Raw genomic sequence first — 11546 nt, 5'->3', positions numbered from 1 at the left:
GAGATCTGCCCAGTGATCTCATGGTTCTGTCGTCAGGGGCAGATTCTGGTGCTGACCTGGGTCCATGGCGTGATGCATGAGGGCCTGTGCGCAGGAACTCCGTGTTGGAACCCCCTCCCAGATGAGGTTCAGGTCACACCGGGAGGGGTCTGTGACTTCCCACCATGCCCCAGGTCCCCAGTGGGGATGGGTGGGGTGAGAGGCCGCCTGATGGTGGGCCCCGCAGCCAGGGCAAGGGTCCGGTCCGAGTGTGCTGGCGCGTGGGCCGTGTGGGCATTGACCGAGGGACACCGCCCTCCCTGGCCCTCTCCCTCGGGAGCCTGGGCCTGTGCACCCTCAGAATGGCCATTCTGCCTCATTCAGGGCAGCGTGGCCCTGGCCTTCCCTGCTGTGGGAGGTGGTAGGGTCGCTCCAAGCCGGGACCTTCGGCTCACAGCACCTCCAGTCAGGGGCAGAAAGTGGCCTGCCCACTCCTCAGTTCCTGTGTGGGGAGAAGGCCCAGGCCAGAGGTGGGGCTCGGATTTCTGGGGTCCCTGCTCCCGCCCCTCAGGAAGAGGCATCCCTGAGTGTGCGCCCCCCCTACACCCATGCTTCTGTACTGGGCACCCTGGGGGGTCTGTTGTATGGAAGCCCCCAGTCTCCCCCCACCTTTACCTCCCATCCCCCACTCACTTGCCCCCTCCACCCTGCCCTGCCTGCCCCCCACCATCCACCTTGAGAATAAACCACAGAGTCAGATAATCTTTATTCTGGTTTATTTTGGGAGTACAAAAAAATGAAAGGGGTGGAAGGTGGGTGGTCTCCTTCCTGTGGCAGAAAGAGGTGGTCTGGTAGGAGCTCTCTCCGCTGCCCAGCAGTCTGCTGGGGGCCCTTCCCCTTGTGGCGGGCCTCTGGGCCCCTGTGCTGTCAGTGCTGAGCAGGGGGAAGGGACCCCTGCTGGGTGACGTCATCTGTGTCCTGGGAGCCCTGAGGCCTCCCTGGATGCAAGTCCGGTAAGTTCTGGTACGTCGGGATGTTCTGTGGAGTGGCACGGTCCAGGTAAGAGTCAGCTCAGGGTCAGGCAGATTCAGTGTGGAGGGTGCCGGGCGAGACTGGGGGGTGCGGGTGGGCTGGCTTTGCGTTGGGGGTCCGGGAGGCATCACAGCACAGCACAAGGTGGTGGGGTGGGGTGGGGTGGGAGGGCGGGGGCCAGGGGAGCAGGAGCACCGGAGTGGAGGTAGAAGAAGGCAGTGGAGCAGCCGAGGTCAGTGTCCCAGGATGGCACAGGGGGCCGCTCGTCGCTCCGGGGGGTGGGCCCCTGGCATCTGCTTGCTTGGCTGCATCTGCTGTGCCTGACTCTTCACCTGGCCTTGGGTCATGGGCTCATTTCTCTCATCAGGGCGCTCTCCTCATCGATCTCCCTCCCGGCTGCAGGCCTGGGACCTGGAGAATTGAGACAGGATTGTGACTGTGTGGCCCTGAGCTAACTCTGGGTCTCTGACGGCTGGCTAGTCCCGCTGGCACAGATGATGTTGCTGGTTGATGAGTTGAAGAAATTTTTTGCCCTTCACAAGTGGGTTTCCCTTGGGTCAGTAGTGGCAGGAAGTGGGCACGGTGTGCGTGAAGCTGGCTGAGGCCCGGGGAGGCTGGAGGGAGAAGTGGTGGGGCGTCGGGCCGAGGGAGGAGGGGCCGTCGCTGGGGAGCAGGTGGCTTCAGTCAAGGCCCACGTCCTCGTCGCTGCTCGGCAGTTCTTCCACCGTTGCTCCCTCCTCGGCAGGGGCAACGTGCTCGTAGATCATGGTCAGAAGGCGGGTCAGGGCCCTGGCCGCCAGCTCCCGGCTGATGAGGCTGCGCTGCCCGTCGGCGCCGCGGATGTAGAGCAGGCGGTTGCTCAGGAAGGTGAGGACCTCGGTGTCCGTGGTGGGGCGTCGGCGGGGCCGCAGTGCCGGGGCGGGGCCGGTGCCCGGGGCCTGCTGCGCGTCGTGCTGCTGCGCGTCCTGCGAGGTGTCTTGCAGGCCGTCATGCAGGCCACACTGACGGTAACGTTGCAGGTCGTCTTGCAGGGCTTCTCGCAAGACGACACGTTCACCAACGACGTGCAGCTCCAGGTAGCGGGTCCCACGTGGGAGGGGCGGGAGGGTACCTTCTTGCAGGGCAGCTCTGATGCCAAAGAACTCACCCAGCACGGCCCAGAACCTGGACGTGAAGTGCTGGCCGTGGTGGGCGGTGGGGAGCAGGGTGCCGTGCCAGCGGCCAGGGCCCAGGAAGAGCTCGGCCAGCTCCTGGGCTGGGACGGCGTGGGCGCCCCTGAGAGGGGACATCTGGGTGAGCATCTGGGCAATGGTGGTGGTGACATCGCTGCCCGTGATGAGGGACGAGTCCAGGATGAGGCGGAGCAAGTGCCGTGATGGGGGCTCAGCCACCCCCGGGGTGGGCGTGGGCAGCAGCGCCAGGCACTGCCTCGGCTTCAGCAGCACCAGGAGTGCCGCCACCGCCAGGGTGTTCTTCCAGAACAGGAGGCCTCGGAAGAAATGCAGAATGACTGCCCTGATCTGGGCTATGCTGAAATGGGCCAGGAAGCTGTTGAGTATTTGGTCGGCCGGAATCAGAGCCAGAAACTCCTGCTGGAGATTCTGCCCGTTTGGCTCGTCCTGGCGACGTGCATCTTCATTCTCCTCTTCTTCCCCGGATTCCAGCAGGAGCTGGTCCCTGGGGGCCCCTCCCGTGGCAAGAAGTATCAGTGGCCGGACCGCGGGGCTTTGCCGGAAAGCTCTTCGGGCCAGGTTCCTCACTGGTGGCAGGGGGTGGCCACCGTGTGTTTCTGGCTGCTCCATGACGTCAAAGTTGAAGTGGGAGAAGAAGAAGACCCAATGCCCAGGGAGAAGTACGGTGAGCCTGTCATTATTCAGAGAGGCTAGATCCTCTGTGTTGAGAAGGATCATGATGGGCTCCTCGGTGTTCTCCAGGTAGCGGCACCACACCGTGAAGGCAGCCCTTACAGGAAGAATCTTCATCTCCAGCTGAGAGTAGTTGACTTCAATAGGGGAGATGTTTCGCGAGTAGAAAGCGCAGGACACTTTCCTGCCAGTTTGGTCATCTGTTTGGATCAGGGAGGCGTGCAGAGCCGTCTTGGTGACGCCTGTTTCCAGGTAGAATGGGTTCTGGGGCTTGGGGTGGTGGAGAAGGGGCGCCTTGCGGAAAGCCCGCTTTAGGCATTCGAAGGCCTCCTGCTCCTCGTCTCCCCAGAAGAACGGTCGGCTGGTCAGCACCTGCCTCACCAGGGGCTCTGTGATGATGGTGAAGCGCTCCACGAAGTGCCGGTAGGGGAAGATGAACTCCAGGAGGTGTCGCAGGGACTTCTTAGAGCCAGGGGTGGGGCAGCCCGTGACAGTGGTCACGATGCTCCTATGCAGCTTCACCCCTCTGGGGGTCACGACGAATCCTAGGAACTCGGCAGTGTGTCGGTGGAACTGGCTTCTGTCCAGTGAGCAGTAGACATTGTGATGCCGGAAGCGGACGAGGACTTGGCGGACATGCTGCAGGTGTTCCTCCTGGCTCATTGAGTAGACCAGGACATCCTGCCCGTAGGAGAGCACGAAGTAGCCCAGCATGTCCTTTAGGATGAAGTGAATCACGCTCTGAGGGATGACAGGGTCTGAGGATCTCAGGAAGGGCTGGTAGCTCTCCATCTCTTGAAGCTCCAGACCAAACGCTGCCCTCCATACGTCTTCTGCTTGGTGTATGTTCATGCTTTTCTCCACAACGGTCCCACGCAGCTCCAGGTTTGTGAACCATGTAGCTCCGTGTAACTGGTCAAACAGTTCTGGAATCATCTGTATGTAGTCCTGTCTGTTGGTCAGCATGTCCTGCAGGTCCCAGTATGCATCCCGCAGCCTGGCTTGCCCTTGCATCCTGGCACCCACAGGTTCCCACGGCGCGGTGGAGGGACATTCGTAAAAGGTCTCGCTGTGATCACTGTCTCCAGCCTGCTGAAGCTCAGAGGGCTCTGATTCAGAAAGATCATCGGATCCGTCTGAGCTTGGCTGGTCGGAAGTCTCATCATCAGCTTCCTTCGGGTTAAACACGTCGGCCAGGTCGGAATACAGGGGCGGCAGTCCGGGCAGCAGGCTTATGGCATGTCTTTCCAGCGCGATGCATGGTGGGGGCGGGTGGAAGCAGTTCTTCAGGCAGTAGGGAGAGTGGAAGGTGCAGCGGCCTTGGATCCAGTCGACCTCGGGGCTGTGGACTCGGAGCCAGTTGACGCCTAATATCACAGAGAAGTTGGGTGAAGGAACTATGTCAAATTCGATGGACTCCTGGTGGTTCTGGTGAATGCACACCAGGGGTTCAGTGTAGAGCCAGACAGGTTCGTTGCCAATCAGCGAGCCATCCGTGGTTTGGACTGGCTGTGGGTAGGGCTTCTCGTAGAGCTCAACGTAGTGCTCTTGGGCAAACCTCTCATCCATGAAGTTGGCGCCTGTGCCTGGGTCGACCAGGGCCTGAACCGCCACGCTTTGGTAGGGGTTCACTCTCACCAGGAGCAGCAGGAAGAGATGGTCGCGGTCAATGGTGGGGTGGACTTTACAGGGCAGCCAGCTGCTGACCATCCACCTCTCCGGAGCAGGTGAGCCGGTCCAGGTCAGGTTCCGTGGGCGGGCCTCGGGGGGCAGCCTGAACATCGCCCTTCTCTCTGCCAGCTTTTCTTCTATTTGAAGGATGAGCACGATCAGACTGTCCAGCGAATCCGGCTGAGGGACCCGGAACAGATAGTGCCCGATCTCCTCGTTGAGCCCCTGGCACAGGTGGGCCTGCAAGACTTCGTCTGGCCAGCCCAAGGTGGGTACCAGGCCCTGGAATTCAGTGATGTAGTCGATGGCAGTGCGGTCCCCCTGCCTGATGTTGAACATGGCCTCTTCCGCCACACGCAGTGCCTGCCGGTACTCGAACACATCCGACATGGCCTCCAGGAAGGCCGGAAAGTCTCCAATCAGGGGGCTCTCTTCCTGCACCAGAGCTTTGGCCCATTCTAAGGCCATTCCCGAGAGGTGGCAGATGATGTACCCCACTCGCAGGCGGTCGTTGTAGAACATCCTTGGGTAGCTTTGTAGCGTCAGTTGGCAGAGCACGATGAACTCGTGGTACTGCCTGCGATCGCCGGAGAAGTGGGCCGGCAGCGGCAGCCGGCCAGCATGGATCGCTCTCATCAGGATCTCTTCCGCTACTCTCTGTTGCTCTCTGAGGTCTTGCATTCGGAAGTACAGCGAGATGATGGACCTCACCATGGCCATGATTTCTGCAGTCGAGGCCTCGGACGGCTCTTCAGGACGCCCCTGCTCTGCCAGCTCAGCCAGGTCAGTGCCCTGGGGTTGCTCTTCCTGGGCTCCACGCGGGTTGACTGATGCTTCCTCCATTCTGTCAGGCGCCTCGCCAAATGGATCCCCCACTTCCTGACGTGAGCCATCGTGTGACTCCTCCAGGTCTTGGAGTAGGTCATTGGGTGGATCCTTTATTTCCCTATGTGGGCCACTGGATGGCTCCTCCATGTCTTGGAGGAGGTCAGTGGGCAGCTCTTCCATTTCCCGGGCAGGGCCCCTGGCCGGCCCCGCCGCCTCCTGCGCTCCGCGGCCTGACGTCTCCGTGGTGGTGCTGGATGAGCCCTCGGAGGACTCCATTTGTTTTGATGATGGATTCTTATGCTCCATCATCGTCTCAAATGAGTCTTCAGAGGGTTCTATCATTTCGTCGGATGGAAAGGAGTGTTCTCTGAAGACTGGTAAGGGTGTGACGCGTCCGGTCAGTGACTGGACGGAGATCAGAACCTAGAGGTGGGGAAGGGGTGAGGAGTAAAGGCAGTAGTTCAGGGTCTCACGAGGTCAGGGTCAGGTTCTCGAGGAAAAATCAGACACCCAACTCATTTGAACAGGGAGAAACTGGGTTAAACCTCTCTGTGTCCACGTTGGGACCCCCAGGGAAAGAAATTATGTCATTCCCTGACCTTCTTGCCTACTTTCCCAGACTTGCTCTGCCTTCCTGGCTTGCCTGCTTCCCCTGTGGCTGTGGGAAATTCACAGCCCATAAATTCTGTGGAGCAATGAGCCCTGAGCGGCTGCCGTGGCAGGAAGGCAGGCACCTGGCAGGATGCCCTGGCTGCTTCATTTCGCCCTGGCACACAGGCCTGGTCAGCCCTCCTTCCCTCTTTGCTCACCCGGAAGTCACGGGTCACGTCTCAGTGCTGTCCAAAGCCATGCCTGGCAGGCTGGGTGGCCTGCAGGGAGCTTGGCCGCCTCAGTTGTTGGGTGGGGATCCCTACAGAGATGTTTACTGCTTAACAAGCTTGGGGACGAGGAGGAAATGGGTGCGTGGCACTCTCCCGCAAGCTGGCTCAGGAGCCCCAAATAGCTCTTATTTCCTCCCCCAGATTCAAAGCAGAAATTGGAGAGGAGGGCAGATAAAGAGCGCTGGCTTTTGTGTTTTCCATAAATGCTTATAAAACACCTACTAGGTGCCAGAGCCTTGTACATATACCAACTGATTCTAACTCAGAATTTTTGCTGATATCTCTTCCTCTCTTTCATCAGCTTTCAATGCTGGGTCTCCCTGGTGCCAAGCTGTTGAGGGGATGTGCACACCTCTCCTAAAATCTCTACCTTCCCAAGATTGCCCTCTTTGTGTTTGGGGTTCAGCAACTTCAAATATTTGGCCCTAATTCCACATGTGCAAACGTATTTCCACACACCCTCTGATCTTATGGGGGGCTGGTCCTTTGTATTCACAAAGACATCCTCTCCTTGGTTGCTGGGCGGTGCTCCCCCAACATAGGGGTATGTCTGGTAGAGTTGGGATATTGAGCTAAGAGGTAGGGGTGTGGGAGGGCATGAGGCTACTTTGATCTCTGATTGTTTTGGAATGGATTTTTGAAAATCTAGTCATGGGTGGTTTTAGTGGGCTGAGACTGAATGTAAAGTGGTTCTGGTTGGAGTTATCTGCACCTTTCTTCTTTGCTCGGACAGAGCAAATGTGGGTTCTGGTTATTTAGTAGATTAGCTCTAGGATTACTGCTCTTTACACATCTAACATCTTTTGTTAGTTCTCAGTTTTCTTCTGAGCCACTGGGCCAATCTATTTAAACAAAACAAAACAAAAACAGCCTGTGAATTCCCTTACGTAAAACTCCTCATTGGCTAAAATCCAAACTTCCCAATAAAAAACAAAATTCTGATTTGCTCTTTCTGAAAATTAAGTACATTCTTGTTAGCATGACAGTTAAATGTGATCCTGCAGGCTCTCTCATTAAAATCACTAACTGTTTTATTACTGTCTACAATGTTAAACCCAAACCTTTTGGCATAAAAATTCCTGACACATACCTCACCAAAATCACTTTATGGCTTAAATTTAAAGGCCTTAGAGTAATAGAAAATTCTGATATCATGTGATTCCTCAAGGAAGAGATTACCATGACAGGATGGGCCAATCAGGTAAAATCACCACCATCATAATAACAACAGTGCACAGCACATTGCGTAAATTAATTCCTTTCCTCTCCATAAAAGTCCTGTAAGGGATGTATTATTACTGGGAAATTCTAGCTCTCTAAAGTGTGAATTGAAACAAAATTTGACTTAAGTTATTAATCTGCAGAGTCATCTGTTAGAAACAAAAATCTGTATGTCTCTTTTTTGGCTATAATTTAAAGTTAGGATTTAAATTGGCTAAAATTTAAAATTAAAGCATTGACACTAGCTAAAATGTGAAATTTCAAATCTCAGTATGTCTCAGAAAGTCCTTAAAACCCCTTATTGGCTAAAACTTTAAAATTTAAGAATTTAAGTAGGCTAAAATTAAAAATGTTAAATCTCAGTATGTCTCTGAAAATGCTTAAAACCTTTTATTGGTTAAAACTTAAAAATATAAGATTTTTAATTGGCTAAAATTTAAATTTAAAATCTCAGTATGTCTCTGAGAACCCTTAAAACTCTTTATTGACTAAAATTTAAACTCTTTAGCAAGATTATTTAATGATTATATTATACCCTTTCTTAATAGGAGTCTATATTCTTACCATAGTTACAAATCTAATGATTGTAACTGATTAAGCCCTTCAACTTTTCCTGTCTTCAACCTAAAATCTAATATTCTTGGAGTGCTATAAAAACTTGATCTTGATACTCCTTAACATCAAATTTCAAACTTTTATTTATATACGTAGAACTTATCCTATAATTTCTCTGTTTAAAACTTAAGTTTCTTTTCATTAACTATAATACGAAGTTTTAATCACTTAGCATCAAATGAAAATTGTTACCATCTGCAAACTGATATAAGCCAGGCCAATCCTTAAATACTCCATTGGCTTAATAACCAATATAAGCATGATATAAAAATTTGACATCATTCCTCAAAATAATACATGATACATGAATTTGGTCTTCTAACCTTTACTTTAAGCCTTGTAACATCACTTAATTACCTATGCAATAAGATGTAAACTCCTTAGCATAAATACATATTTTACTACATAATTTCTCTGCAGGCTGCTCTTATCACACACACACAAACTCTGTCGTGTCACTCTCTTAAAATCTCTTAATGGCTGAAATCCAGCTTCCTAAGCATGGCACAAAAATGTGATCCTGTTATTCCTCAATTCCTCAAAATAGTTTCCAGACTTGTTAGCATTCTCTGTGATTTCAATCATACAACCTGCCCCTCCTCTGTATTACTTGCTGTAAGTGATCCAGTTCCTCAGCATAAAGCATAGACAGGTGCCCTGTGCCGAGGGGTGCCTCCTCTGAGCGGTCCGTGCTTGCTCATTATCTGGTTCATCAAATACAGACTCCTTAGCATAAAATATGTTTACCAGCTAATTGCCCTGCATGCAAAACTGATCAGTCACTTAAAACCTATTACTGGCTGCAATCCGAATGCCTCTGCATGAGGGAGGGTTCAGAAATGAGATCATGTCCCTCCCCAAAATGAACTGCTCGAATATCTTCACCTCTCACATAAAATCACATCTCCTTGGTGTTATAAAAATCCAATCATATTATCTTTACCATAAAATCCACTCTTGTAGCACTGCCAAAATGTGTAAGTTTGATGATGTAACTCCCCAGTTTAAAGCTTTTCAAGGTTTCTTCATTGCCTGTAATAATGAAGTCCCAACTACTTTACATAAAATGCAACATTTTACCATGTAATTTATCTTCAGACTGGTCTGTGAAAAACCCCACATCTCACCCTGTCATTCTTTTAAATACTTCATTGGCTTCAATCCAAACATATTGGCATGATAATAAAAATTCTATCTTGTCATCCCTTAAAATAAAATTCACATTTCCTAGCATGGCATATAAAATTTGATCTTATAACACCACCTTAAAAATCTTATCAGTGTCTCTTACTTGTGGAATTATGGAATAAAAGTCCAAATTCTTAATTTATTTTGTGATTTTACTAATTACTATAGACATTTATGATATGCATACTGTTGATCAAATACAAAAATATGTCACTGGCTTACTGTCTTACAAACTTTTTATTGGCTTAAATCAAATTCATAGGCATGTGCACAAATCTAATCATGTCAGAACTTCAAAATAAATCCCAAATTTTTTCCCATATTTCCAATGTTGGTCATGCAACTCCTTTGATTAAAGTCTTTCAGCTTCGGTGTTAACGTCAATCAGATCCCCTTGGTCCTTGGTATGCTCTCAGAGTCTGACTTTGGTGCCCTGTCAATGTATACAGTCCAAATGTTTTAGCACGATATTTAAATTTGAGGCTGTTACTTTCCTATTTCTATTTACAATCTTCCAGTGTTTGCTCGTTGCCTGTAATAGAAAGTCCAAAGCTGCTAACCTTAAAATACATTTTATCATGTTTCTCTGCAGACTGATCTCTCATAAGCAAAAATCTCACCATTGCATTTCTTATAAAGCCTTTGGCAAGAATCCAAACTCCTCAGCATGACAGAAAAGCTTGATCCTGTCACTCAAAATAAAGTCCAGATCTTCTCCCCCAAACCCCAAACCTCTTCATGAAATCTCTGCTTAAAATCTTTTCATGTATTTTCATCACTAACAAAGTGGCTCAGTGTCTTAGCATGACACCCAGATTTAATCATGGTATGGTATTCTCAGTTTAAAAGCCTTTCACATTTCATGTCCACAACATAAAATCTAAATGCCTGAGCATGAAATGTATATTGGACCAAGTATTTGTTATAGTGAAAAATCTTCACATTGCTCTTTGGTGGGAAAGAAAGCCTAACTTGCTTGGCATGAAACCCCAATTTTTCACCTTTTCCAACTCTAGCTTCAGGTGCTTGTTCTCACATTTGACTTCTGTACACAAACACATGTCGATTTGATTGTCCTGGATCTTAGTTTTTCAGCCAGTCCCCCTGCTTAGAACTCATTAATCCATCCAGCAACACGTCCTGCTTCTTTTTTCCGGGCCAGGCGCTGTCTGAATCCCCCCTGTGAAGGAATGGAGGTGGCCTTCCCTTGCACACCACCACCAGCAAGATGAGGACCACGCCCTTGTGTTAGATGCCCTGCTGGAGGTGAGCGCAAGGTCTTGGGGGCCAGGCCAGGGGGTCTCCCTCTACTGGTGAGCATCTCCTTCGAGGCTCCACTGGGCTCTGCCACCTGCCCCTTTGCAAGGACTTTGGGCATGGCTGGGGCCATGATTTCACCGCATGGGTGCCCCTGGCCTGCCATGCATGGCTTCACAGGGGGGCCGCAGGCTTCCTCTGACTCCGGCCCTGTGTGCCCACTGCCCAGCCCAAGGGCTGCCCTGCAGCTTCTCTGAGCTCACTGGAATATTCTCAGTTTTGCAAATGCAGCTTGGTAAACATTGAGATGTTAAGTCTCACAACAATTTCTTTAAGAAATATCTACTGATTAGGAAATTCCCACCTTACCAAAAATAAAAAAAGTAAAAATCAGGATTTAGTGCATCTAGTTTGGGGTCAGAACGTCCCTGGAGGTCTTGAGTTGGACCCTCTTCCCTCCCAACACTTACAGACAGACACCCAGCCTCACCACCTTCGGTGCCTGGAGCTTCTCGGGCAGGTCAGCTCCTTGCTTGCCTCTGAGCAAGTGGCCCATTGGGTCAGGGCTGCCTACGTGTGTCTATGAAGGGTTGGTGTTGGGGGAATCGGGGGGGCCAATCCCTCGGCGAATACCTCTCCCTGTCAGCTCACTTGTACAGTAAAGGAAATCTGATTTTAAAAATAGAGCTTGGAAGAGGAGATGGGAGGATATTTAGGAGCAGAGTTGAGCCTGGGGCAGGGGGTGGAGAATTAGGGGAGAGGTGAGGACGGGAGGGGGCAGGCCCAAATTGCAGAGGAGGAAGGTGGGGACTGAGAAAAAGGAGGCATGAGGGTGGAAAGAGGAGGGAAATGGGGGTTCTCTCTTCCAGGGTCCCCCTTTCTGGCTCTCAGACCCCAGCTGCCCGGATGGGCATCAGGGCTAACGTGAGTAGAGCTGTCTGTCTGTCCTGGCCTGCCTCTAGGCCATTGGGTTTGAGGGACACAGACACCAGCTCTTAGGGGCTAGATG

At 51.5% G+C, this 11546-nt stretch overlaps 1 protein-coding gene and 1 long non-coding RNA gene across 5 annotated transcripts in view; one reads left to right on the top strand and one right to left on the bottom strand.

Moving 5' to 3' along the window:
* Positions 1-738: 738 nt before the first annotated feature.
* On the bottom strand, positions 739-11303 carry RTL1 (retrotransposon Gag like 1). Of its 4 annotated transcripts, XR_008992392.1 has the most exons (3): positions 11028-11068; positions 10282-10460; positions 9505-9713 (listed from the first exon to the last, which is right to left on the bottom strand). XR_008992392.1 is itself a non-coding variant. In XM_036882268.2 (2 exons), the coding sequence occupies exons 1-2, from the start codon at positions 11091-11093 to the stop codon at positions 1692-1694; spliced, it is 4173 nt and encodes a 1390-aa protein (XP_036738163.2). In that variant the 5' UTR covers positions 11094-11303; the 3' UTR covers positions 739-1691. The 4 variants fall into 4 exon arrangements, 2 of the variants coding, with proteins under 2 accessions (XP_036738163.2, XP_057344124.1); XM_036882268.2 differs by lacking the exons at positions 9505-9713; positions 10282-10460 and adding an exon at positions 739-5798 and having other exon boundaries at positions 11028-11303; XM_057488141.1 differs by lacking the exons at positions 9505-9713; positions 10282-10460 and adding an exon at positions 739-5798 and having other exon boundaries at positions 11031-11303.
* The window catches only part of LOC118910851 (uncharacterized), a 102591-nt gene continuing 95524 nt past the window's right edge, over positions 4480-11546 (top strand). The window contains exons 1-4 of the long non-coding RNA XR_008992394.1: positions 4480-4603; positions 4677-4815; positions 5220-5330; positions 10443-10546. This is a non-coding gene — a long non-coding RNA (uncharacterized LOC118910851). The remainder of the gene's footprint in view (positions 4604-4676; positions 4816-5219; positions 5331-10442; positions 10547-11546) is intronic.

The sequence above is a fragment of the Manis pentadactyla genome, chromosome 11 (genome assembly GCF_030020395.1).
Source record: "Manis pentadactyla isolate mManPen7 chromosome 11, mManPen7.hap1, whole genome shotgun sequence".
NCBI lineage: Eukaryota > Metazoa > Chordata > Mammalia > Pholidota > Manidae > Manis > Manis pentadactyla.
Note: the sequence above shows the minus strand (reverse complement) of the source record. Positions and strands in the feature narration are given on the sequence as shown.

Coding starts and splice junctions, on each gene's coding strand:
- RTL1 (XM_036882268.2), bottom strand. CDS start 11,093: ATGGGCCACTTGCTCAGAGGCAAGCAAGGAGCTGACCTGCCCGAGAAG. Junction 5,799..11,027: donor AGCTCCAGGCACCGAAGGTG/GTGAGGCTGGGT, acceptor CCCCACCTCTAG/GTTCTGATCTCCGTCCAGTC.